The following is a 26,867-nucleotide window of genomic DNA, read 5'->3' on the forward strand; positions in this document are numbered from 1 at the left end:
CAATGTATGACTTTTTAAATTCTTTTGTCATATATATTATATTTAGGATCCACTTAATATTCATCCCAATTCAGACGAAAAAAAAGTTTTATCATTCAAATATCATTATATAGATATATATCTATATGATATTAATGGTACCTGCGCTTGCGTAACTTCCCCCGTGATATGTCGGAGCCACCCCGTCAGTGTATTGCAAAATTTTGCTCTGATCACATCTGCTCTCTCGTTCGATTTATCCCCTCATTGTATATCTGGACCAGTCTATTTCATCAACATTATCTATATCAATTATCCAATAATTATCCACGCCCTGATTCAAATCAACAAATCTAATCTGAATAAATATATAAATTACCAAATAAATATATAAAGAGTTTTAATTTTAAAATAGTAATAAAAAAACTGTTTTTCATTTCTTTGTGTCGTAATAAATGATTGATTTATTGTATACTGCAAGTAATAAAAGCAAAAAATTATTGAATAAATATCTGACCGAATTTTTTTACTGCATACTGTGTCAAGTGCGCAGCCATGGAATCACAAAAATTTAATTTTTTAAAATTATTTATAATTTATTGAATTTTATTTAAAATTATAAATCGAGTATTCAAAGTGACAGTGAATGAAGAAACAGATGAAATTTTTCTAATCAAAATGCCGTGAGGACTATTTCGTAAATAAGTTATTTAAATTTTAAAAATCTACTGTACGTCGGAGATCGCTATGTCAACAATGATGCGAGTAATTATCATCTGTGGGCTGCTAGGTAATTTTGAAAATTTATTATCTATTTTATATTTTAAGAATCAGCGAAAATGGAAAAAATTTTTCACTGGAAATTAATCGATTTATTATTATTTTTTTTTTATTGATTCTAAGGGTTGTAAGTGATACCAAAAGGTCATCCGTAAGCTATAGATGACATTTAAAAATTATCTGTTACAAATTTATTCACTTTTCCTCAAAGTTCAAATTCGGTCGGAATTGGCCGACCGGGTTTTTAACGATTTTCTAACGATAAGTCGTTTAATTTGGTTCCAATCCATGATGAAATTTCTCTTTACCCTCTTTCTTAACGCCCTACGTTGCAATATTGATTAAAAAAAACAAAATTTTCAAGTAAATGCCAAAAATTCAAAAATTTTACCGAAATACGCTACCCTTCTGTGCGGGGATTTTTGTTTACATACTTATCAACTAAATTGGTTTGTATCCCATCTTTATATGATTAGGGACTGGGAAAAATTGCGAAACGATACCAATCTACGCATAAAAAGACCGCGAAATTACGAAAAATCGAAATTTTGACCACGAACCGAAAACTTCCTTATTGGAAACAAAGGTCTCAATAAAAATTTCTTAACTTTATTAGACTTCCCTCGTACTTTCTATCAGTACCTCCAATATTTACAGTGGTCACAATTGATTTTTGACAGCGGAAATGCTAAATTACCGATTTCGACTTGAACGCCTTATCGCGGCAAAAGTTGACCCATGCCCACTGATACAAATCACAGAGTCCAGTTCTTTGCTTTTTCATTCTGTAAGTCTGTAGGGACTAAAATTTACCCTGCAAACCTCGAAAATTAATGGAATTAAAGAACTAAAAGGAAATTTATCGAAATTAGTGATTTTCAAAAAAATGTTATTAGCGGCTATAAATGTTTTATAATAAAATATCCGGTTAAAAATTTATTTATGACAATAAAAGAGGGTGTGTGTTGAACAAAGAGTATATCGATTGATAGGTAAGCGCAGGCGTGGATGACATTAGTGTTGAATGAAAATTTTTGGCTATACCCAGCAAGATCTCGAGTCATTCATGGACCGTTGGACAACGACTCGAGCCAGAATATATATATACTAAATTTCCCCTCTGCCCGAATCCCTAATCCGTTTGTTATATAGGTAGCACACTAATACAAGCCACTCGAATTACTCCGACTAAAATCGATCCGAAACACCTACACTACCTTTAAATATGTCGTCATAATATTTCCTATTTAAACGAGTACATTACAATATAGTCTAGAGAGTTTCTTATTATAAAACACTTTAAGCGACGTCATTGAATCCTGAAAGGTTTATTAATAGATCTTCATAGTCGTGCGCTATCAATAATTCCAACGGAAATGCCATTAAATGCTATCGTTTTATTTATTTTCGTAGATGGATTTAATTCTTTATGCTTGATTTATATTAAGGATTTATGAATGTTGTCATGCTTATAGGATATCTTAATGCTGAGGAAACGTCAACGTTCATTCCAGTAAATCGTGGTGCTGCACGTCAAATGTTTGGCAGTGGTAACTTACGTCAACCTGCTACAGGAGCTCCTGATTCGGGAATGACTACTCCGAAGTCGTCGTTCCAGGAGACTAAGGATCGGGGATCCAATAATGTCAGGCATGACAAGGGACGGAAGCCTGGTATTATTCATGAGAAACTATTCCAGGATTTCGGGTTAGCAGATCTAGTTTATTTTGTAATTCCTTTTAGGGCGAGATGGTTACAATGGCAACGGGTATAATAGGGGGTCCAAGTATCCAGATTTCTACCCACGGTTTCCTGGGCCGGATTACGATGAGCCTTTTGACGTTCCCAGTTATAGGAATGGAGCTCCAGTCAATGGGATCTACACACAAGGCAGACCTGGTGGACGAGGCGTAGATCGATCACGACCTGGAATTTATGACGGAGGTATCGAACATTCAGCGATTGGGACCTTGCTGAGACTGGGCCTTTGCTTAGATATTTTATTTTTTCAGTCTACGGAGAGCTGCCTGATAGAATGAGGATCCATCATGGCCTATCACGTGGCCACGGTGTAAATCCCGCTGGAGTTGATTCAGATCGTTTCGACCCTGACCAGAAGAGTCTGATCCATGAGCTAGATGACGAAAGTGACCTCAACCCGGTCTACATACCCTGCACTTATGATTGTGACAACGATCAATTTCTATGTGTCAGCACTTGCAGCTGCATCAATTTCAATCATCGCTGTGATGGTTCCGTAAGTCTTTGGTTCCATTCTCTCATAAGTCCTAGATTCTTATAAAGAGACTTTGGGTTGCAGGCCGATTGTGAGAACGCAGAGGACGAAATGGAGTGCGAGAACGTTTACGAATCACGTCGGTCTAACGGCACATGCAGTGGGGAAAAGAAAATCCTGTGCCCAGAATCAGGAATTTGCATTTCTGAGCAGTGGTTATGTGACGGCGATGATGATTGCGGTGATTACTCGGATGAAAGTCACTGCGGTAGGTTACTACGTTATTTACAACGCCTACATTTAGTTTCTGAATGCAAAGTAAGCTCAGCCCTAGGGCGTAACGTCAATTTATTTCCAATTTTAGGTGATAAGAAAAATTGTACAGCTGATCAATATGAATGCCGAAATGGGCTCTGTATACCGGGATCATGGCGCTGTGACGGTGAAAATGATTGTCGTGATTTTTCAGATGAAGAAAACTGCGGTGGTAAAAGGCAAGTTATTCAATAGCTCAATGGTTTAAAAATAGTACTAGTCTATCTATCGCCACCTACGTTATCTTCCTACGCGAGTTATCTAATACTTGAGTACTTATATAAGAGCCAATTTATTGAACGTTATCACGTTTTAAGTCATCTTATTTGTATGGATGACTCAAGTGTCTATTATAATGGCTCAGGTGAAATGCTCAATGCATTGCTATTTTTAGACAATATTTTTAAAATTACATCACTGACTACGTCATGGTCGACGTAGGGCTCTAGTAGGTGATCACCGATGTTAAGTAGGCGAGACGTTCACTACTTGGATGGGTGACCGCTTAGCCATGCGTTGGGCAGGGGCGGAATCACTGCCGTCTGACGAGGCTCGAAGGACCAGTGATCGCTGAAATGTCAAATTTCGACGACTATTGGGACTTTGTCTGTCACTGACTGCACTGGCGTGGGTTTTCCCTGTGGTTGAGGTGAGGTACAAGGCACGATGTAGTACAGAAGCACGTCCGTCGACAGCCGCACGGTAGATAAAGTGGAATAAAATAAAATGGGCGGATAATCTGCTTCTAGACCAATGGGTTGAAGCAGTGAATATAAAAACGAGATCACTGGTGATCAATTTAAACCCACGGGTTTATCTAATCTAGGGTAATAATTAGTCATTATTGCAGGCAGTGTAAAGAAGATGAGCATACGTGCCCTGAGGGCTCGTGCATTCCCCGAAAGTACGTTTGTGACGGTGATGCAGACTGTGAAGACGGCTCTGATGAACTGAAATGCCGTGAGTTCATTTACGGTCGTTATAATGCAAACTTGACCTTTAACCCTTAAAGCTTTAAGCCTTAATAATTTATTTCTAGACGGAATACGTGAGGTAGTTTGCGATGCAAATCACTTTGAGTGTGCGACGCCCAAATGTATTCGCAAGGAGTTTAGATGCGATGGAACTGATGATTGTGGGGACGCTAGTGACGAGGAAGGCTGCTTTGAATTCTGCAATGCTAATCAGTTTAAGTAAGTTTGCTTATGACTAGCTTTGCCTGGATAGTCTTGATCCCAAATCAATAATTGGTTAAACTTGCAGATGTATCAATGGGACGTGTATCAGCAAAGCGTTTGTGTGTAATGACCACTGGGACTGTAAATCTGGTGAAGATGAAGCTGTTTGCAAAACTGCACCACCCAAAAGCTGTGGCCCGGACGAATTCACTTGTACCTTTGGCGACTGTATTCCGAAGATTTGGGTGTGTGACGGCGCTCCGGATTGTACGAATGCCGCAGACGAGGAAGGCTGCCTTACGACCTGTGATGCTACGGAGTATCTCTGCAAGGCTCCTACGCCTTCGAATATGTCAACAAATCAACATCCGCATGTTACTCCCTACTGCATTGCACGTAAACACTTGTGTGATGGCTTGGCCGATTGTCCTTTGAAGGAAGATGAGAAGGATTGTCCCAAGCGACGTAATTGCACTTCTACGGACAAGTGCACTCAACACTGCGTCTTGACGGTCACAGGAGAGAAAACTTGTTCATGTGACGTAGGGTTTACTTTGGCAAAAGATAATGCGACATGTCAGGATATTGACGAATGCGCGTTTACTAGGGAACCAGTCTGCAGTCAAGTCTGCCACAATACGATGGGTTCGTTCGTTTGTGGATGCATTATTGGGTATGTCCTGAGACCAGACTTGAGGACATGCAAGGCAGTAGGTGGCAATCCTAGTCTTATATTCACAAACCGGGTGGAAATACGTAAAGTCAGTCTGGAACCTTCATCGGCGTCTAAGTACACGCCGATAGTCAAGGGTCTGCATAACGCAATTGCTATGGACTATCATTATGACCGAGGCATAATCTATTGGTCAGATGTCTCCTTAGATGTCATCAAAAAGGTCTATGTAAACGGCAGCAATCCGGAAGATGTCATACGCTGGGGTCTGGAGAGTCCTGGAGGCATAGCTATTGACTGGATCCATAACCTTCTCTTCTGGACCGACGGAGGAACCCGTCGAGTTGAGGTTCTAACTTTGGACACCCGAATCCGACATGTCCTTATCTCTAATGATCTAGACAAACCCCGAGCTATCGCCGTCCATCCACACTACGGCTACGTTTTCTGGACAGACTGGGGTCCTTCGCCTAAAATAGAACGTGCTGATATGGATGGTACTTCCAGACTTGCTTTGATCACGGACTCGATCACTTGGCCCAATGGACTAACCATCGACTACCCGACTGACAGAATTTTTTGGACCGATGCCAAGCATCGGGTCATAATGTCCGCGAAGCTCGACGGTACCGATAGAAAAAAAATTCTTAGTAAGGGTCTGCATCATCCATTTGCGATTACTGTCTTCGAAGACACGATTTACTGGACCGACTGGCATTTCAAAAGTATCTCGTCAGCTAACAAAGAAACGGGACACGGATTTAAAACCATACGGTCTGGTAAGTTTTTAGAACTAATCAAACCTTTGTCGGGCTTATCAGTATGCTAATTTTGGTAATGTTTAGGTCTACACTTTCCCATGGATCTGCACAGCTATCACAAGCAGCGTCAACCCGCATACCCCAATCACTGTGGCAATAACAATGGTCGGTGTTCTCATATGTGTTTGCCCAACAGTGCAGGCTACAGCTGCGTGTGTCCCGTCGACTTGAAGCTAAAACGCGATGGTAAAAACTGCGCTGATGACAATTTCCTTATTCTTGCACGTAAAAGAGACCTACGATTGATTCCCGTGGACAAACCGATGCGTGCTTTTGATACCGTGATTCCGGTGGATCACGTCCAGAGCGCGGTAGCTTTAGCCTGGGACTCAGATGACGATATGGTTTACTGGACTGACGTAGAACTAGACACGATAAGTCGTGCGCACTTGAACGGTACTAATCAGACGATAGTTATCAGTCATAATCTTGAGTCCCCTGCTGGGTTGGCCTTGGACTGGATCACCAAGAAGTTGTACTGGACTGACGCGGGTACTAATCGTATTGAGTGTTCTAATTTGAATGGCAGCATGAGAACTCTTCTCATTTACGAAGGACTGGATAAGCCACGTGATATCGTCGTGGATCCAATCGGTAAGTCTAGTCCTCTGATTCCTTTTCTTGCTGTGCTATGTGTTTAACTCCTGAAAAATGGTATTGGTTGCAGCTGGACACATGTACTGGAGCGACTGGGGAGCTAAGCCGAAGATAGAACAAGCTTCGATGGACGGTAGCAACCGCCAAGTGCTTATTAGTGAAAAACTCATTTGGCCAAATGGGCTAGCCATTGATTTCGAAATGAAACGGCTCTACTGGGCAGATGGTGGAATGAAAAGCATCGAGTACATTGACCTCGAAGGCAAAGGAAAACCAGTACGTGTTCATTCGGACTTGCCTCATCCATTTGGGCTAGTGATTTATCAAAACAAAGTCTACTGGACTGATTGGGATACCAAAAGTATCCATCGTGCTAATAAAGACACTGGAAGTAATTCCGTGGTCGTAAGATCCGAGATTTCAGGGTTGATGGATGTGAGAATGTTCCACCGAAATCGGACCGTAGTTCCTAATCCTTGTGGTAAAGATAATGGAAAATGCTCCCATCTGTGTCTGCTGACCTCAAAAAGCATTCAGCCGCAGAGGTACTCATGCGTGTGTCCTACTGGCCTAATTCTTGAGGTTCGTATTAACCATTCAAATTTATCGCTTTACATATTTATATTATTTCATTCCATTTGTTCCAGCCTAATTCAAATAAAAAGCAATGCAGGAAAATTCCGAATACTTTTATAATCTTCGCGCATCGCGTTGACATACGATTTATATCCTTCGACACAGATTACCGTGTCGACGTAGCTCTGCCTATAAATTTCTTGATAAATGCAACGGGTGTAGACGTCGACCGAAAGACCGGCCAGATTTATTGGACGGATCCTGGCGCAGATATCATCAGCCGGGCGAGCTTCGATGGAAAGCATATAGAGACTATCATTTCTTCAGGGATCGATACTGTTGATAGCTTGGTCGTGGATTCGATTGGCCGGAAGGTAAAATCCGTTCACAAAACCGTCATTCGTTGAATAATCATTCTTTTATTTGCTTGCAGCTTTATTGGACAGACGCTGGACTAAACAGCATCGAAGTATCTGAGCTAGATGGCAGCAACCGCAAAGTCTTGATCTGGTCGGGTCTTGACAATCCGCGAGCGATCGCACTTCACTATAAGCTCGGGCTGATGTTTTGGACAGGCTGGGGTCAGAACGCGAGGATCGAACGCGCTAATATGGATGGTCAGGAACGAATGACTGTAATCTCAGAGGATCTCGTCTGGCCCAATGGATTGACGGTTGACGTGGCCACGAACAAGCTCTACTGGAACGACGCTAAGCGAAAAGTTATCGAATTCTCGGACCTAGATGGGACGAATAGAAAAGTCCTGGTAAAAAGTGTCCAGCATCCTTACGGACTGGCTTTGATGAATGGATTCATATACTGGAGTGACTGGATGACTAAAGCGATTCATCAGGCCAACAAAACTACCGGCGCTGATGCTAAAATTCTCGTGGACAAGTTGGACGGAATAATGGACGTTCATACCATCACGCCTAGAGATACCGACGATGTCCAAGACGCCTGTATCAAGAAGAGGTGCAGTCATCTATGCCTCCGAAATCCTCACGGTGCTTCTTGTGCCTGCCCAACAGGAATCCTGGGATTCGGACAAACGCTTGATAACTGCCACGAGTTTCCCATTAATTCCCTTTTTTTAACTGGCCAGAAAGGTCTCGCACGCATATCACTAGACACTCCGGAAATGAGGGACATAACTCTCCCAACGGATGATAGAATCGTTCAACCAGACTCGGTTGACTTCTATTGGAACGAGCATATCATATTCTTCGCTGACGAGTCATACAGAGGCAATGGGAACAAAGTGATTCGCTCTGGCAAAATGAGCAAGATCACTGATGGATTCCCGGTTGTTACCGAGAAGTCGGACTCGTACTTCCTGTTTGCCGTGGACTGGATCAGTGGAAACATATATTTCACAGACCAGCGAAGAAGTACCATTGAAGTTATTCACAGAGGGGGATTCAATCGAATGACTTTGATCAATGACACTGAGGATACCGAGCACTGGTTCGCAAGTATCGCTCTGTTCCCTAAGCTGGGCTACATCTTCTGGTGCAGGCTGGGCAAGAATTCAAACATACAGAGGGCGTATTTGGATGGCAGTAATCGCCGAGTGATTGTTTCTAATAATTTGGCGGATCCTAATGGACTGACGATCGATTACGATAATCGGAAGCTCTATTGGGCGGACATGAGGAACAATAGGATTGAAATGTCTGACCTCAATGGGAATTACAGGGTCCAGTTGATCGCGGCTGCTGATAATCCTTACGGGCTGACTTTGCTTGGAGACTACATCTACTGGATCGGTCATCTTGGAACCAGTTCGAGTTTGAAGAGGGCAGATAAGGCGACGGGAAGCAATAGAATAAATATACGGACTTCCATGTCGGTGATCACGAATATCAGAGCAGTATCGGCTAGTCTGCAAAAGGGATGGAATCCTTGCGCTGAAGGAAATGGCGGATGCACGCACTATTGCTTCTTTGTTAAGAAAAATTACACGTGCGCTTGTCCAGTTGGTGCTGAAAATGACTTTTCGTGTTCGGTTAGGCCCAAAAAGTGGGTTCCTATTAGAAAACCGGGAACTGAAAATGACCCGGACTATGACCATGACGAGGACGAAAGGCCTGTGGAGGTGATTCCTAAGACGACTTATCGGGAAAAAGACGACAAGTTTTTGAACAATAAAAATGTTAAGAACAAAACGTACACTACCATGACCATAACGATTGTCGTCGTGGTAACGATCACTATTATTATAATTGCTGCTATCATCTACTTGGTCTGCCAGAGAAAACCTAAGCAGGAAAAATACATGTACGGAAAAAGAAGAAATGTCATGACCTTTTCAAACCCAAATTATAATGCTTCCGCAGCGGACAGTGTCGCCAATTCAGCAGGGACGGAGAAAAAAGGCATTTGGAAAAGACTCAAATACGACAGTTCGCAGGTATGACATTTTTGTTGAAGTTTTTTTTTATTTGATCTGTTGAAGCATAAAACGAATTAGAATTTTTGAAAATCACTAAAATTGAATTTCCGGGGGAACTATTAGAGATACGATAAAAATATATGAGATCAATTTTATAGGAAATTAAATTTCCTACAAAAAAGTATCTATTACTTTTTTTTATAAGATCAATACTTAAGACCGAATTTTGAGCCAAAGTACCGGACCATGTAAAATTTGAGACAGGAGTATATATGATCATATCTGATGTATATGATCATATTTGATAAAACATAAGTTTATTTGATCAGGTATAAACGGCATATATGATCATATAAATGTCATTCATAAACATGCGAATATCATATAAAATCAGATAAGGCTACTTTTCGTATCTGATCAGATATGAGTGTTCATATATGGTCATGTATCGCCAGATAAGATCATTTTCTGGTGAATGATCAGATATGATCATATATAATCATTTGAATGTCATATATTATCAGATACAGTCATTTTTCATGTCTGATCAGCCATATGAGTGTTCATATATGGTCACATATAACCAGATAAGATCATATATAATCATATGAATGTCATATATGATCATATGAGTGTCAGATATAATCAGATACAGTCATCTTTTATATCCGATTAGCCATGAGTCATCATATATAGTCACATATAACCAGATAAGATCATATATAATCATATAAATGTCATGTGATCATATAAGTGTGAGATATAATCAGATACAGTCATTTTTTATATTTGATCAGCCATGAGTGTTCATATATGGTCATATATGACGAGATAAGATCGTATAAATGTCATATGTGATCATATAAGTGTCAGATATAATCAGATACAGTCACCTTTTATATCCGATTAGCCATGAGTCATCATATATAGTCACATATAACCAGATAAGATCATATATAATCATATAAATGTCATGTGATCATATAAGTGTGAGATATAATCAGATACAGTCACTTTTTCTATCCGATCAGCCATGAGTGTTCATATATGGTCATATATGACGAGATAAGATCATATAAATGTCATATGTGATCATATAAGTGTCAGATATAAACATATTCAGTTAGTTTTCGTATTTGATCAGACATAAATGTTCATATATGATTATATATGGTGATTTTAGAATATCATCAGATGTTAGTGTTTATATATGACCATATCTGGATATTTTATTTGGAATATGGCTTAAAAAAATGAATACAACCGAAAAATATGCAATCTAAACTGTAACATTACGCTTCAACGGATTAAATACTAAGAAAAAAAACATATTTGATGAAAATCAAATGCGTTACTTTTTTTTTTCATTTTCCTAACCTAAAAAACATTGAATTATTGATAACTACAAACGGATTTAAAAAAACTAGAAAGTTAACTCAGCGAATGTCGAATACCCGGTTAAATTGCAACACTTGCCATTACATTTTATACAAATGAATGAGACTGAGACAACGTAGTGGCGGTTCGAGGAGATTCCATTGGACGAGTCATCGACCTGAATCTCCTGCCAACAATAAACTTAATAATTAGTCAAATAAATATATACATATATAACAATAATAATCATTGAAAAATATATATATATATATTTATATATTTTTATTAAAACGAATGACAATATTGATAGGCCACGATTTTTGTACTAACTGGGAATTCGAATTTAAGACTGAGTTATTTTATTAAAAATGAAAAAAAAACGTTTTTATGAATTTATTGGGATATAAATTTGAGTAATTAGATTTGAGGAATCAATAATTCGATGTATTATAGGAAAGAGTTTATGAAGATAATGGACAGACATCGAGTCCGGAAGTAACTTCACTGATACCGCCATCAGCAACACCCAGCAGCAGTAGAGCGCCATCTATCACTCCGAGAGAGACATCGCCATCTTTGATACACATCACCCACATCGCGGGTTAATTTATCTGTAGTTATTAAACTAATTGACCGTTTTTTATCGAAAAAAATTATTTGTTGTCTGCTACAGTGAACTTTTACGTTGATTTCGTTCTTTTTAAATTTTTTTACGCGTCGATTTTTAAAAAAAAAATTTTTTGAGTATCAGTTTATAGATTTATGTATATATTACATTTCGTAAATACTTAATTAATTTTTTTGGTGTTGCTAGTAATTTTATACCAAGTAAATAAAATTAATTTATATTTTTGTAGCAAAATATAAAGAGCGGGATTACTGTGAAGTATAAAAATATATGTAAAGAAAACAACCAGGTGTAATATGTATATTTTTTCTATGACAATTAGTGGGTATTTGAATAATTGAAAGATAATTAAATATTTTTATCTGACTGGATTATAATTTCTTTGTCCCAGCGGGCCTAGGACATAAATTTTTCTTGTGAAAAAGTATTTATTGGTTTATTTATTTAAATAATTGATTAATTAATTAAGAACACCAATTTTTTTAAATAATTAGATGGGCAAATAATTTTATTTGGCATAATGAAAAATAATTAACAGGGATTTATAAATAAATAATCAATAAGTATTATAAAGTTTAAAATTGTGTAACGAAATATCGGAAATTTTAAATGTAAAAAAATTTTAATGTTTAAATTTGAATACTGTACTGTTGATAATTATTTTTTTTTTGTAAAAAAAATTTTATAGAGCTCAAGGATTTATTGTGATAAATTAGTTACAAATTTTGATTTCTATTCGTGCAAAAATGATCAGATATGATCATATGTGAGCATTATAAATATGACGTATAAGTTTCATATATGTCAGCTGTAGTTATATATGATCATATGAGTGTCATAAATACAATATATGATCATGTGAATATCATAAATATGACATATTATCATGTGGGGTCATACATGATCATGTGAATATCATAAATATGACATATTATCATGTGGGGTCATATATGATCGTATGTGTCATATATGTCATGTGTGGTTATATGTGACCATTCTAGCGTCATATATAATCATATAAGTGTTATAAATACGATATACGATGAAGTGAAGTCATATATGATCGTATGTGTCATATGTGGTCACATATGACCATTCGAGCGTCACATATAATCATATAAATGTCATAAATACAATATATGATAGGATAAGGTCCTATATCATCGTATGTGTCATATATGACATATGTGTTCACATATGACCATTCGAGCGTCATATATAATCATATAAATGTCATAAATACAATATATGATGGGATGAGGTCCTATATGATCGTATGTGTCATATATGACATATGTGTTCACATATGACCATTCGAGCGTCATATATAATCATATAAATGTCATAAATACAATATATGATGGGATGAGGTCCTATATGATCGTATGTGTCATATATGACATATGTGTTCACATATGACCATTCGAGCGTCATATATAATCATATAAGTGTCATAAATACGATATATGATAAAGTGAAGTCATATATGATCATACGGTTGCTATAAATACCATATATGGTCATATGGGATCATATTAGCGTCATATATGATCATATTAGTGTCATATATGCTCGAATATGGTCATGAATATCATATATGAACACATGAGTGGTAATATGATCATATAGTGTCATACATAATCGTAAGGGTGTCAAAAATGTCATATATGGTCATATGAGTGTTATATATCATACTTGATCATATATATGTGCTATATAATTATATGAGTGTCATATATGATTAGATTCAATAATTTTTTCTCGGATAATTTGATGAATTACAAAAAAAATTAACAACCGCGTGCAGTCCACGCAAATGAAGTTTATAATTTGACTTGAGTTGGTAAATTAACCATTTTTTTTTTATTTTATGTAATCTCCTAAATTAAAAACGAGATTGATGTTGATAAATTTCGAAACGGCTCATTTCAAGTTATCGAACTGACATCTCGTTGTTTTAAAAAAAATCATATATATTAATATGATAAAAAGGGCGTAAGATAAATGGTTTATGGTGCCAAAGTGATGATAACTATTTAAAGACTATGTGTAAATAAAAAAAAAGATATATATAATAAGTTAACATGTGGAAAATATGAATTCTTCGTGTTTAAAGAAAAAAATATCCAAACTATGTATTGTAATATTTGTATAGCCGTTAAAAAATAACTATTATTACTATTATAATTATTATTATTAATTTTAGTATATAAATAAATAAGAAAATTGTTTATTGATCCGTCGTATTGCCTCCTTACGACGTTTAAATACAAGAATAAAAAAATAAATATAAATATTATTGAAAAATTATCTCGTGTGTTTTTACTCCTATTATTTTTGAGCAATGAAAAAAAAAAAAAAAAAAAAAAAATGACTTTACCGAGACCTGGATTCGAACCGCGAACCTCTCGGTTGCCCAAGAAATTTTATTCAGGATAATGAATTCGAGCCAAATGTTTAACTTTATATATTTTATTTAGTCACAAAAAAATAAATATAAGATATATGTGGTGACATAAATATATATATATATACATATATATTTATTAAATGCATATTTAAATGGTCAAAAATTATTTACAAACATTAGCACATCTAGTAGATTTCATAATAAAATACTTTGTAGGTTAGAAATTATCATAAAAAATTACTGGTGGTGAAGTTCTGGAAATATTTCATACAATACAACTTCAAAAATATCCTGAAACAAACAAAGTCAATTTATTTATCATTCTACATATAAGTAAACGTGTACTTTTACAAAAAAGACTCACGTAAAATAATTGTTTGTTGAGATTGACGTTTTGCAGAGTGTCAAATACTTTGGTAGCACCTTTCTGCGCACTTTGGGCGCCAACGAGACTAGCCAACACCTCAGGAATGTTGTTAAGAAATTGTCTTCTGGCTTCACCGCGAGTTTTAAGTTTTTCTTCGTCGGTTCTAGCCGGGGTATTGGGCGCCAGTTGCCCATTCGGCCACCACGATTTGGTAAATAGTTGGATGTAGTAATTTAGCATCGGCTCGGAAAAGACCCAAGCTACTGTATCACGAACTTGCCTGAAAATTTCATGACAATAAGTTCTGAAAAAACTATAACTGGGGTAAAATACCAGGTATTGATGAAAAGTCACCTATTTATTGTCCGGCCATAAGTTATCTGTACGAAAGTGATCAGAGACTTTCTTAGCCACCTAAAGACCCCTCTCAGGTCAAAAATTTCTCCAACGAGAGCGTAAAGTGGTTCGGCGATTGCGTCCTTGCCTACGGCCAAGTCCGCGGCTCCCGATCGACCGATTTCTGAGTCCTCTAGCAGCAATGAATAGTCATCATCTTCGTCCTTTTCTCTAGAATCCCCGCTGCCGGATCCTCCTTTGAACAGGGTCGCTAGTGAGAACCTCGACTTCTTCGGCGAGGGCGTCACGTGCTTGAGATGCTCAGAACTGGGACTTAGGAAACTGTACAGTGCTTCGCTTTGGTTCAACTTATCGTCTTCCAGCACGAAATTAACGTAACGCTGTATCTGGTTCTTGGCCTTCTCCAATGCGTTCCTATCAGTCTTGCCGAAAAATTTCAGTGGCTGACTTGGCAGCTCGTAGTTCTTTACATTGGTGCACACGAGCCTCAATTTGCGATGCAGTTCATGGAACTCTGGTAGTTTTCGAAACACGACCCATCCGGTAGAAATCCCGTCGTCGTTTTCTTCCTGTGCCATGTGAACAACTAGAATAAACTGCGGAGGGTCACCATTGTCTGGAATCTCTCCGCTCTGAACATCACAACGCCATTTGCCCAAATGCTCTGCCCACATCTCAGTATGGGTGAGATGGGCCTCAAGTTGTCGCTTTTCGCCTTGAAGCCACTCAACCTCTTTGGCCAGAATACTCAGCACGCGGCTTTCGGGCTTCAGAGATGACTTCAACGCCTGCAAAGCTTGCATCTTGTTGTTCAATTTCTCTGCCAACTGATCCAATTTACTGCGCGCGTAATTCGAATGCTCGCCAACCAAAGTCGTTTCATTGACTACGCAGTCGTTAACACGCTCGTCGACTAATAAATCTGTTCGCTCAACCAGTAACGCTTCTTGCATCTGTTTGTACTGCTCGCTAACCAGAAACGAGGAGTAATATTTGTCTTCAATGATCTTGACAACGTCATCTTGGACCTGGTAAAAAATTTGCGGGCCTTTGTCTCCCATCAGAAAAGCTTCCATACATTTGCGGACGCTCTTGTCAACTTTTATTTCGGCCGTGGGTGATCTGATGTAAGTGTAGAAAATTTCGGCGCCCAATTGGTGCCAAGATGACTTATCAGCAGCCCGAAGTTCCTGGACTGCTGCCCAATAGCCGATGAGGCCTTGACTAGAGACACTTTCGAGAAAAGCCGTGAGGAAGCGACGACCCACGACGCTTTCGAGGATTATGGCCAAGGGAATCACGCGTTCGGTTGAGTCTTGGAGGCAGTCTTGAATGGGATAGCCGTCCCAACCAAGTGATTGCATGTGATGCTCGCAAGTGGTCTTAGCAAAGGTCAACTGGCTGATGTATCGCTTGAGTTTCCGTCCCTGGATGACGTCAGCCTTATTGGAACCCGATGGTGCGTCCAAATCTAGGCCCTGAGCTCTTTTGACGTTTTCGATTGTCGTCGCTTGCATTATTTCCGTCACGATGTTGTAGCGAATGTGTTTGAGGACTTCTAGGTCACGCGAGCTCTTTATCATCCGAATGAAATCCTCAAAGGACTCGGCGTACTCATAAGTTTTGCGATGCATTGCTTCGGCCAATTGCTGCTGCTCGATGTACGCCAGGATCTTCAGATTTATGTAGTCCGGATCGGTTATCAAATCGATGGCAGGTTTTATTATCCTGTGGGTCAGGACTTCGCGCAGAATGAACTTTGATGGAGAAAGAGAGTAACTGCGTGGCAGAAAATAAGTTATGAAGAGGGTAGAGATTGCTCGAAGGTAGTCCAGTTCCGTGGATGAAGACATCAGATGGGGAGAGAGAATGAAAATGGGATCAGAGCCTTCGCAGACTGCGGATTGGGCAATCCGGATCTTTTCAAAGTGAAAGGTCACTTTGTTTACGATACTTGAGGCAATGAGTTTCGTGTGATCAATTTTCGAGAGCCGGGTATTGAGGGTTTGGAGCGCGATCCAGAAGTCTTGTTTCATTGTCAAAAGTAGCTCGTCCGGAAAAACCGTGATGTCAGTCAGCCATGATTTTATGAAATCCCGGAAGATTAGGTCTAAGAGATTCTGCAGTGAACTATCGACCGGACGCGTAAAGATCATTGGGTACTTGTTTTGGCGTTGGATTGTTGATACTTTTGGTTCATAGCCTTTCTGTATAGAAACATTTCTTTAGTAATTCCACTTTATGTCGACTTTCAGTCGAATTCCTTCAAAGCTGCTCTCCCTGTCCCTACAAGATTGATAAGGATGTAATTTTTTCTCATCCCTACAACATTTGGCCAACTAACTTCCCGTTACCTGGTATACAATGGCTGCATTCGTCCCTTCTACATGAAGGATTCCATGCGTCTATCATGTTCGCAAGGAATTATTCATTACAAAGGGACAAATTCAGCCGATTTGAAACACCCGCCAGATGTAGGTTTCATCAAACTCTTGATGAAATGATCTCACGCGTGCGCAAACATCATTTTTTCTTATGGTAAATTTTGTCTGCGCAAATGTGAGCTCTCAAGAGATTGATAGAACGAAATTAGCCAGGGAACGTTAATACCGATGTGCTGGAAAATTAGAGAAGGGGAACTTCGGCCAGAGCAACTTCGAAGGAATTCTGCTGTACTGTCAAACTCCTGTAGTATCGAGTCTACAAATGTCAAGGGTGAGTGCTCATATGCCCCCATTCTCACAATTTCGATGACTGTCCCATTTTCGAGACGTCCCCAGACTTTATATAGAAAACAATATAAAGAAACCAGGATCATTTCTCTTTTTATTTGGATAAGAGACTTCCTTAATTAATTCTTGGACCCTGGTCTCAAGGACTCGACATTACAGAAATTAGACTTTTCATATATATACACGGAAAGAAAATTATGGGAAGTTTTCCTATGCATTATGGGAATGGTTCCCATAATGGTATGGGAATAGTACCTATACTACTATAGGAATGGTTCCCATATATTATGGGAACCATCCCCATAATAGTATGAGAATAGTTCCCATACCATTATGGGAATGATTTCCATAATGATATAGGAATGGTTCCCATAATATTATAGGAACCATCCCTATAATATCATAAAATTCTTTTTTTGCACAATAATGTAGAAATTTCCCAAAATTTGAATTTTCTTGAATGTTTTGTGCTGACAAAAAATTCTTATTAAAAATTTTAATGTTTTTTTGCCAAATACGATTTTTTTTTCAATGTTTGAATTTTTGTTTGTATGTTTAAAAATATTTCTGTGTATTGTAGAAGTGATTACCACACTTCTTTAAATTAATTTTTTCATGATAATATGGGAACCATTCCCATAATATTATAGGAATGGTTCCTATAATAGTATGGGAACTATTCCCATAATATTATGGGAATGACTCCCATAATGGTATAGGAACCATTCCAATTGCATTATGGGAATCATTCCCATAATATTATGGGAATAGTTCCCATACTATTATAGAAACCATTCCCATAATATTATGGGAATGGTTCCTATAATTTATGGGAATGGTTCCTATAAATTATAGGAACCATTCCCATAAATTATAGGAATGATTCCCATAATATTATAGAAAGTATTCCTATAAATTATCGGAACCATTCCTATAATTATAGGAACCATTCCTATAGTGTTATGGGTATCATTCCCATAATTATAGGAATTATTCCTATAATTATGGGAATCATTCCTATAATTATAGGAACCGCTCCCATAATTTATGGCCGTAATTCCTATGATGGTATAGGAAAAAATTTCACAAAATTATGGGAACCGCTGCCATAATTTTCTTTCCGTGTAGGATCATTTCTCTTTTTATCTGGATTATAAGAGACTTCCTTAAGTAATTCTTGGATCCCTGGTCGCAAGGACTCGACATTACAGGAATTGGACTCTTTATATATGTAGTTTTGATAATTAGAAAATAATTACCATTAACATGGTACGGAATGCATCCAATTCGACAGTAGTTTTCAATGTATTTATACCAGTCTGATGTTTTGGTGAAAACGCGATTTGTATCAGCACAATAACTAAAGGACCGATGACACTGCATGACAATGTCAATAAAAAAAATATTAACACCGAAAAAAAATGTTTCCATCCCGTCAACAAAACCGCGAGTAGAACAACGGAAACTGATGATATTATTAATGTTCTGCTTAACTTATTTGTTATGACTTTCATTTTTATCGTAATTTAGTCAGTTGTTTCACTCGACACACAACTTATTGATTTTCCGGTATTTCTTGTTTTATTTACAATTCTCGGCATCGCAAAATTTAAACGATAATTCAAATTTGTCACCGAATATGAGAATATTTGAATATGTTAAGAAATGAGTCAGCCAATTGATTTTGGTTTAATTTTATAAATTAATGGAATCGATTCCGAGAACTAATACTTTATATTATTGTGACGAAAATTGTGAATAAGGTTATTAGTAGGCGCGTTCTTATGTTTTTGTGATAGTTAACGCATGTGTTGTTGAAATTTTAATGCGCAAATGCAATAGAATGGCTGTTGTTATTCACATTCTGGTGGTGGATCGAATTTCATCCTGACCGTGTGGTTTCGTTGGTAAAAAGTCGCCGCGGATTTCAATAGATGGCGGCAAAATATCAATTGATGGGAGTTAGAGCTATTGTCCAAAAGACATTCGTTCGAAGCAAAATATTCATAAACTGACGAATTGTTGATTACACTGTTAAAAATAACACCGGCACACAAAAAAAAATAAGTTGTCTGTACTTTTGACGGGACCAATTTATTCCCATGTATTTTGACCCGCTGAATCCGAATCCGAGGTCCGTTTAACCCGTACACCCTCAGATTTTTAGAAAACTTTAAAAAACCTCAAAAATACACAAAAATCGACCGTTTTTTAAATTTATAAATTTTTTTAACCCTAACTAAGCATGATTTTTATGTATTTCGGTCCTCCACATACTAACCTGAAGTTTATTTAAAACATTAGCCATTTAAAGTCTGAGTAAATTCCAAAAAAACCCCAAAAAATTGCAAAAAAGCAAAAAAATTCTTAGTGTTGTGATGAAAAAAATTTTTTGAAGCATATTAAAATTTTTTTATGTTTTCGGCCAAAATATTTTTTATATATATATATATCACAGATCGAACAATATGATTTCTTTTATTTATTTCGATTTAAAAAATGATTTTTGTTATACCAAATTTTATTTTTTTCGATTTTTTGGGAATTTTTGCCATTTATTTAAAATTTTAGAGATGTCTGAGCCATGGATGTTCGAGAATTATATGTGACAGATAAACATACATGAAGATAATTATTTATTTAGCCCTATAAAATTTTTTCCATCACAATACTAAGAATTTTTTTGCTTTTTTGCAATTTTTTGGGGTTTTTTGGAATTTACTCAGACTTTAAATGGCTAATGTTTTAAATAAACTTCAGGTTAGTATGTGGAGGACCGAAATACATAAAAATCATGCTTAGTTAGGGTTAAAAAAATTTATAAATTTAAAAAACGGTCGATTTTCGTGTATTTTTGAGGTTTTTTAAAGTTTTCTAAAAATCTGAGGGTGTACGGGTTAAACGGACCTTGGATTCGGATTCAGCGAGTCAAAATACATGGGAATAAATCGGTCCCGTCAAAAGTACAGAGAACTTATTTTTTTTTGTGTGCCGGTGTAATTTGAAAATTACAAGACAAAAGGAATTGAATTTTCATAACTAGATATTTGAGTTGTATTTTCAATAAAAAAAGCTTTAAATTTAATATACGTAATTTAATAATTAAGCTGGTATTCAAAATTAATAAAAAAAATATGAATTTTAATAAACGTAGGGGAGGGTGGGGCAGAGCGGCCCCCCTAAGCCAATTATTATTTTTTGTGGCTTCAACCATATGATCACTTTACTTTTGTCCTATTTCGAACAAATTTATGGACATTTTGCCAAAATTCTGAAAAAAATTTTTTTTTTTTGTGGGGCAGAGCGGCCCCCCTTCAAAAAGTGATAAAAAAAATTTTTTTCGTTTTTTTTTTTTTAAATTGTTTTCATCATTAAGAATGTATTTCTTTCTCTTGACAACTATTTTTGGTTTTATATTACTCGAAAAAAATTTTTTAAAGCGTAAAAAATCGTTCACTCTCGATTACCTTAATTACTAATTGTTATTTAATAAAAAAAAAAATCAATTCTATAATTTTACTTTATTTCAAAAATTTATCAAGTAAAAAAAAAAATTTAATTTTTATAAATTTTTAGTGACCAAATTTGCCTCTTACAAAAAGAAACGGCCGAAAAATATGAAAAAATAATTTTTTCGAAAGTTTCGGCTGGTCCATTTTGCCCCAGGTGTTATGCGTAGGGCTAGAAATGTGGAATTATAATCATTTTTTTTTAATTTGACGATAAAAATATGAAAAAATCACTTTTTCAAAATTTTTGGCTTGTCCATTTTGCCCCAAATGTTATGCGTAGGGGTAAACATGCGCAAACATATCGGATTTATAGTAATTAGTCGAAAAAAAACAAATTTTTTTTTTGGTCAAAATTTCAGGGGGGCCGCTCTGCCCCACCCTCCCCTACTGAAAATTTATACTCGATTTTTAAATTTTCAAAGCAAGTATTGAAAATTCTAAAACATATATTGAATTTTAATAATTCTATTTGAAATTTCCTAATACTTATTTGAAAATTCAAAAAAAAGTATTTGAAAATTCAAAAACGTGTATTTTAAATTCTATATGAAATTAGTAATGAAATTTCAAGCACAAATGTATGTGTTTATTGCGTTCTAGACAATTTTTGAAAATTCAAAAAATTTTTTTTACAGTGTAGGATATTTTGTCGAAAAACGAAAAAAACACAACTAATGAATGAGCTAAAACCATAAACTGTAGTATTGCTACTAATAAAAATTTAAGAGACGAAATAGTGTCGAAAAAAATAATTTTGAATGCAAAACACATCGAAATAAAATTTACAGAAAATAATTAATTGCAGAATTAGAAGACTAGGGTGACTCGACTAATAAATGGAAGACTGCCGATAATTAGAAGGAAAATATTTTGATTTATTTCATAAATAAAATTATATTCTACTCGGTCATGGTAAAAATGCACTTAGACGACTTGTTTATATATTAGTCGATAATATTTATGACAATTACGAGGCTTTTAGTTTACGGCCGCATGCAAGATAATGGTGGTTTTAAAAAGAGAAAAGTAAAATGATGGAAATATTGAACGGTTTATAAGCTATTATTTGAATATATATTTCCTAATCTCAAGGCTAATTATTGCATCAAATTTAATCGATTGAGATTATATCAGTAATTTGATGTTCAATTGATGGTCGTAAAATTCGTTTACTGCAAAGTAAACAGAAATAAATTTAGCTTTGAAAATACACTTAGGTTATGAAGAAGAAGATCAAGTCATTGTGTCTACGAATTGACTTCGATAGATTTATAAGCTTTGAAAAAATATTCATAATTATTAACGAGTGATAAAATGCAGTATTAGTTTCTGAATAAATCAATACTGTTAGAAGTAATTATTGGCTCGAAGGCCATAGTCAGAAGGAAGAAGAACTGGCGATCCATAGAACTAAAAGCAAATACATGTAATACTATTGATCGTCACACAATAGAATTTAAGTTTACTTTTTTACTATTACTTTAAGCGAATTTTTGAATATAAAATTTATTTTATATTGAACGCTAGTTCCCTAGTAATCGAACGATAATAGTAAATTCGGCCATTTTTCTACGGAAATGGACCTTCAAAGTTGTGGCGCCCAAACAGCGTGGAAGGATATTTTGCTATTGCTGATTCTTGTTCCTAAGGGTCAAATAAGATAAACAAAGAAATGAATAAAAATATGTTTAAGAATAAACAAAATAATTAAATTCAAACCCTACTAACAAATGGCTTGGGAAGCAACATTTCGTACAAACTTACAAAGACAAATATGAATAGGTTCATTACGGCAGTTTTTTTATTTCTAAAGTCGCATTATTTTTTACTATTATAAAAGTATACGTTTTTCCAGAATTGTATTTTTTATAAATCAATACTATTCCAAGCAGTTATGAAACTTCTAGTATACAATTACATGCAAAAAGAAACGGCGATGTGGCAAAACAAAGCCAAAATGGCCACCGGAATTGATCGAAATGTATGCGCACGCTTGTCATTTGACCACGTAAGCTTATAGTAGCCAATAGCTTTGTTCTCCAGTCCCTTCTTCTCGAATAATATCTTCGCGAAAATGGGGAAGTATGCAAATATCGTTTCCGCGCAGGTCGAAATTTCGTCAATATATATACACCTCCTCGACGGGAAGAAATCATTAATTCGAAAAAAACCGTCAAACATAGTTGTTACTATTAAATCAAATAATTATCCTTTAATTGTTCAAACAAAGTGATATCAGACAGCTGTCTTACAAATATCGGCTAATTTATTTATTTAGACCTTATTGTAAAATTAAAACAATTTCATTTTTTTAAATTCAATTTCGAGTCAATTTAATAATTTAATTGTTGTAAAAATTTAATAAAAATAATCACAATGGTGTTGATAAAGAATATTATTTTGAGTGCATTGTTCGCTAGTGTTTCGTGCTACGAATTTAAAATTTTCAATTTATCACCAAAAATCCCTCCAATCACACACACAAATATGGTAACTAAATATTTATTGAATTACATATTTTTCTCAATTCTATTATTACTTTTACTGACGTTTTTTTTTCTTTAAGTTATTTTTATTGTTCATAATAATTTTAATAAACTTTTTGTTTATTTTCCAACAGGCTCAACTTTTTGAACTTTGTTATGCAAATACATCAAATCCAATAGCCATTACTGAAAATTTGGTAGAGACATTTCACAAAAATTTGTCAATTACAATAATGGCACCTGTCATTGTCATCAACGAAAATTTTATTGCCAAAGACATTCAACTGTACTATCCAACCTATCCAATGTATATTTTATCAGTGCCGAGTGGTAGAGATTTGTTGGAAATCTTTAAAAAATTGTACATTTCACCGCTATGGAGTAAAAATTCAAAATTTTTTGTGATCCTCGAAACTGAAGAACCTTGCGCGCAATTATGGGAAATTCTTATTACACTGTGGTGGTATGGAACGTTATCATGTGTCGTGGTGTGCTCCAACACCGGTAATGAATCCAGTCTCTATACTGTGAATCCCTTTGTAAACCAAGCACCCGATGCTTGGGTTGGAATTAATGAAAAGTTTTTTGACTGGCATAGACGACAAATATTTTTTTACAATCAACCTTTTACTAACGGTAAATACTATTATTATTATCATCATTATTATAGTTTTTGTGACAGACACTTAAAATCTACGACATTTAGCGCCTATAGCCGGCAGCTAAAAATATTAAATAAGATCCACTTGCTAAAAAAGATACCTAATTGTTCTAATAGTGACGTCATCATCGGATCAAAAAATATTTTTTGGTTACATGTGCGATAGCAAACGACCAAAAAATATCGAAGTAACTTAACGAGCCATCTTGTGACAAAATTTATCATCATTTTAATTCGTTCACTTACCGACTTCTCTCTAATTTTCAACAAATACTCAAAACAATCTTACCAAATATGTAAATATACGCGGATTTATAACCTGCCAATTATAGGCACTAAATGTAGTAAATTTCAAATATCTGTCACAAAAACTAATGTATTTATCTAGTACAATCGAGTCTAAGACGCTCGCACTCGATAGATAAACTACTATATCATTATTGCTACCCTAACTAATAAAACATGAACTTAATTTTTTTTCAGATTATAAAATATGTGAGACTCTCTTTTTCGATAAAACTAAAGTTCTTGGTGGCTATCCCGTTAACATAGCTGCTATGGGAAAAAATACACCTGTAATGTTTGATGACATATTTGGTTCTTTAAACATGACTCAAAACGTCAGGTACTTCGAACCTATTAATCGGGTAGGCAAAACCATAGTAGCAGATGGAAATTGCGATATCGCTACAGTATTTTATGAACTAGGCGATTTATATCGAGATGAACACATAGTGCCTGTGCCTTTCGAATTGTCTTTTATCATAGTAACACAAAAGGCAAATTTTCAATCAGCGTCTTCTGAAATTGCGAATGTAATCGATATTAATGGAGCGATAGCGATAATTCTTCTTCTTCTTGTAATCACCCTCATGATTGTTTTGCACAATAAGTATCAGATCGGATTAGCTGTTCTGGATGTCCTGAAGCTGCTGATGAGTATGGGAATCGATGCACCTCTCGATCGGCTCGCCATGAAAATCACCTTCTTCACGGGGTTTTTTTTTGTTTTTTTATTTAGTCCATTGCTTGAGGGACAATTATTTGCCGTATTAACTCGCCCGCCAACTTACAACATGGAGTCCCTTAAAGACTTGTACGATCACAAGTATCACGTCTATTTTGAGAATGTCATTCTTGATGATATTTTAGAAGAGCAATTATGGAAAACTGTTGAGGATATGAAATACTTACATCCCTTGTACGCATACAACAGCGCAGACAAATGTTTGAAACTAGCTATGGAAAATAATACCGTCGCGTGTATATTTCAAGATGCTAAACAAATTAACAGTGCTCTTAAACAGAACTTTCATATATCTAAACATTTTACGTTGAAACATAACTATTTCCTTCATACGCGTAAGAAATGGGCTATGACGGATCGACTTAATGATAAAGTGTCAAAGCTAAAAGAAGCTGGAATTCTAGATGACGAAGTAAAAACTGTCGTGCAGTATGCACTGAAGAAGATTAAAGCTAAGGAAAGAATTAAAAAAATCGTTGATTATCAAGAAATTGACGCTGTAGATTTAACGAATTTGTATGTATTTATGGCATTTTTCCAGTTTTTGGCGGTTATTGTTTTTGGTATTGAGTATATTGTCGGACGTTATCGCCGCCCAAGACAATAAAAAATAAATGTCCGTTAACTTAAAAAAATGTGTGTTATTAATAAGTGCAGTGTCGTGTAATCGGTTTAATAAATTCGATCACTGAAATTGTCTATCGATCACAAAATTTAATGTCGATTCATTTTAATTAAATATTTTATCAACTATCGACTTACACAATTCGTGAGTGTGAAATCAAGATTTGACTGTCGGCTGTTTATTCCATACTAAGATTTATCAAAGTGACCCCTTACATAATTTTTGAGTATTTAAATATTATTTTAAAGACTGCAATAATTATAATAATAATAAAAAATATATTTTTCTTAACTTCCAAGTCATGGTGTGATAGTTTTTGTGTTTCTCTCTAAATAATGTATGGAAATTGTATTTTAAATAAAAAATATGTATTTTATATTTAAGAGATATAAATCTACTTATATATTTTCGCTATATGGAATTTATCAAACAAAAGTATATAAAAATGTAACTGAGGACAATAAAATTTTTGAACCGCGTGAAGAAAAAATTAAGAAAATAATAAAAAAAAACAATTTATTTTAAATATTTTATTAATTTATTTTCAGTTAAAGTTTATATCAACAAAAGTTCATTATTTTCACTACAATATTAATTACATATATTAATACTTTTAATAAATATACTAATCAAATAAATAAAAATATCTAGTACAGAGATTCATATATTTTTAGTTTTTCAGTTAAATAAATAAATAGAAATTTTTTATCAATATTTAGAATCTAATATATATATAACATATATATACGTATATTTAATTTCTGTTTATTTATGTCAGTTGACGTTGTATCTCATATATTTCTAAGCGTCATCGAGTACTGGAAGACCGCAAATTAAATTTGAGTTGAGAATTTCTTCTTCGACGGCCGGTCGAACGAAGACGCTGACTGAGTTGTCGAAAAGTCCACTCGATATTAATCGAATTGCTGTCACTCCACATCCAATTAGCTTATAATTACGATCTAGGGAGTTATTGTATGAATATTTAATTGTATTTTCCATGTAAAAAATAAATATTTTGTATTTACGAGTTATATAAATCTACTTCTTCAGTAGGTTTATATTTAATGCGCAAATGCAATAGAATGGCTGTTGTTATTCACATTCTGATGATGGATTGAATTTCATCCTGACC

At 35.5% G+C, this 26,867-nt stretch overlaps 3 protein-coding genes across 4 annotated transcripts; 2 read left to right on the forward strand and 1 right to left on the reverse strand.

Annotated features, from left to right (window-relative positions):
- Positions 1-631: 631 nt before the first annotated feature.
- LOC130677193 (low-density lipoprotein receptor-related protein 4-like) lies at positions 632-13,587 on the forward strand. Of its 2 annotated transcripts, none has more exons than XM_057483846.1 (14): positions 632-769; positions 2,235-2,432; positions 2,503-2,703; positions 2,772-3,016; positions 3,080-3,263; positions 3,360-3,493; positions 4,165-4,270; positions 4,350-4,503; positions 4,574-5,940; positions 6,007-6,576; positions 6,650-7,161; positions 7,227-7,529; positions 7,589-9,568; positions 11,381-13,587. In XM_057483846.1, the coding sequence occupies exons 1-14, from the start codon at positions 727-729 to the stop codon at positions 11,531-11,533; spliced, it is 6,150 nt and encodes a 2,049-aa protein (XP_057339829.1). In that variant the 5' UTR covers positions 632-726; the 3' UTR covers positions 11,534-13,587. The 2 variants fall into 2 exon arrangements, with proteins under 2 accessions (XP_057339829.1, XP_057339839.1); XM_057483856.1 differs by having other exon boundaries at positions 10,978-11,523.
- A 452-nt stretch (positions 13,588-14,039) lies between these two features.
- On the reverse strand, positions 14,040-19,235 carry LOC130677225 (sorting nexin-25). The gene is made up of 4 exons (XM_057483907.1): positions 18,681-19,235; positions 14,687-16,896; positions 14,330-14,612; positions 14,040-14,256 (listed from the first exon to the last, which is right to left on the reverse strand). Exons 1-4 carry the CDS (start codon positions 18,933-18,935, stop codon positions 14,203-14,205), a joined length of 2,802 nt encoding a protein of 933 aa, XP_057339890.1. The 5' UTR covers positions 18,936-19,235; the 3' UTR covers positions 14,040-14,202.
- A 3,811-nt stretch (positions 19,236-23,046) lies between these two features.
- On the forward strand, positions 23,047-26,204 carry LOC130677272 (uncharacterized). The gene is made up of 3 exons (XM_057483969.1): positions 23,047-23,423; positions 23,554-24,055; positions 24,564-26,204. Exons 1-3 carry the CDS (start codon positions 23,310-23,312, stop codon positions 25,712-25,714), a joined length of 1,767 nt encoding a protein of 588 aa, XP_057339952.1. The 5' UTR covers positions 23,047-23,309; the 3' UTR covers positions 25,715-26,204.
- The last annotated feature ends 663 nt before the right edge of the window (positions 26,205-26,867 follow it).

The sequence above is a fragment of the Microplitis mediator genome, chromosome 1 (assembly GCF_029852145.1).
Source record: "Microplitis mediator isolate UGA2020A chromosome 1, iyMicMedi2.1, whole genome shotgun sequence".
NCBI lineage: Eukaryota > Metazoa > Arthropoda > Insecta > Hymenoptera > Braconidae > Microplitis > Microplitis mediator.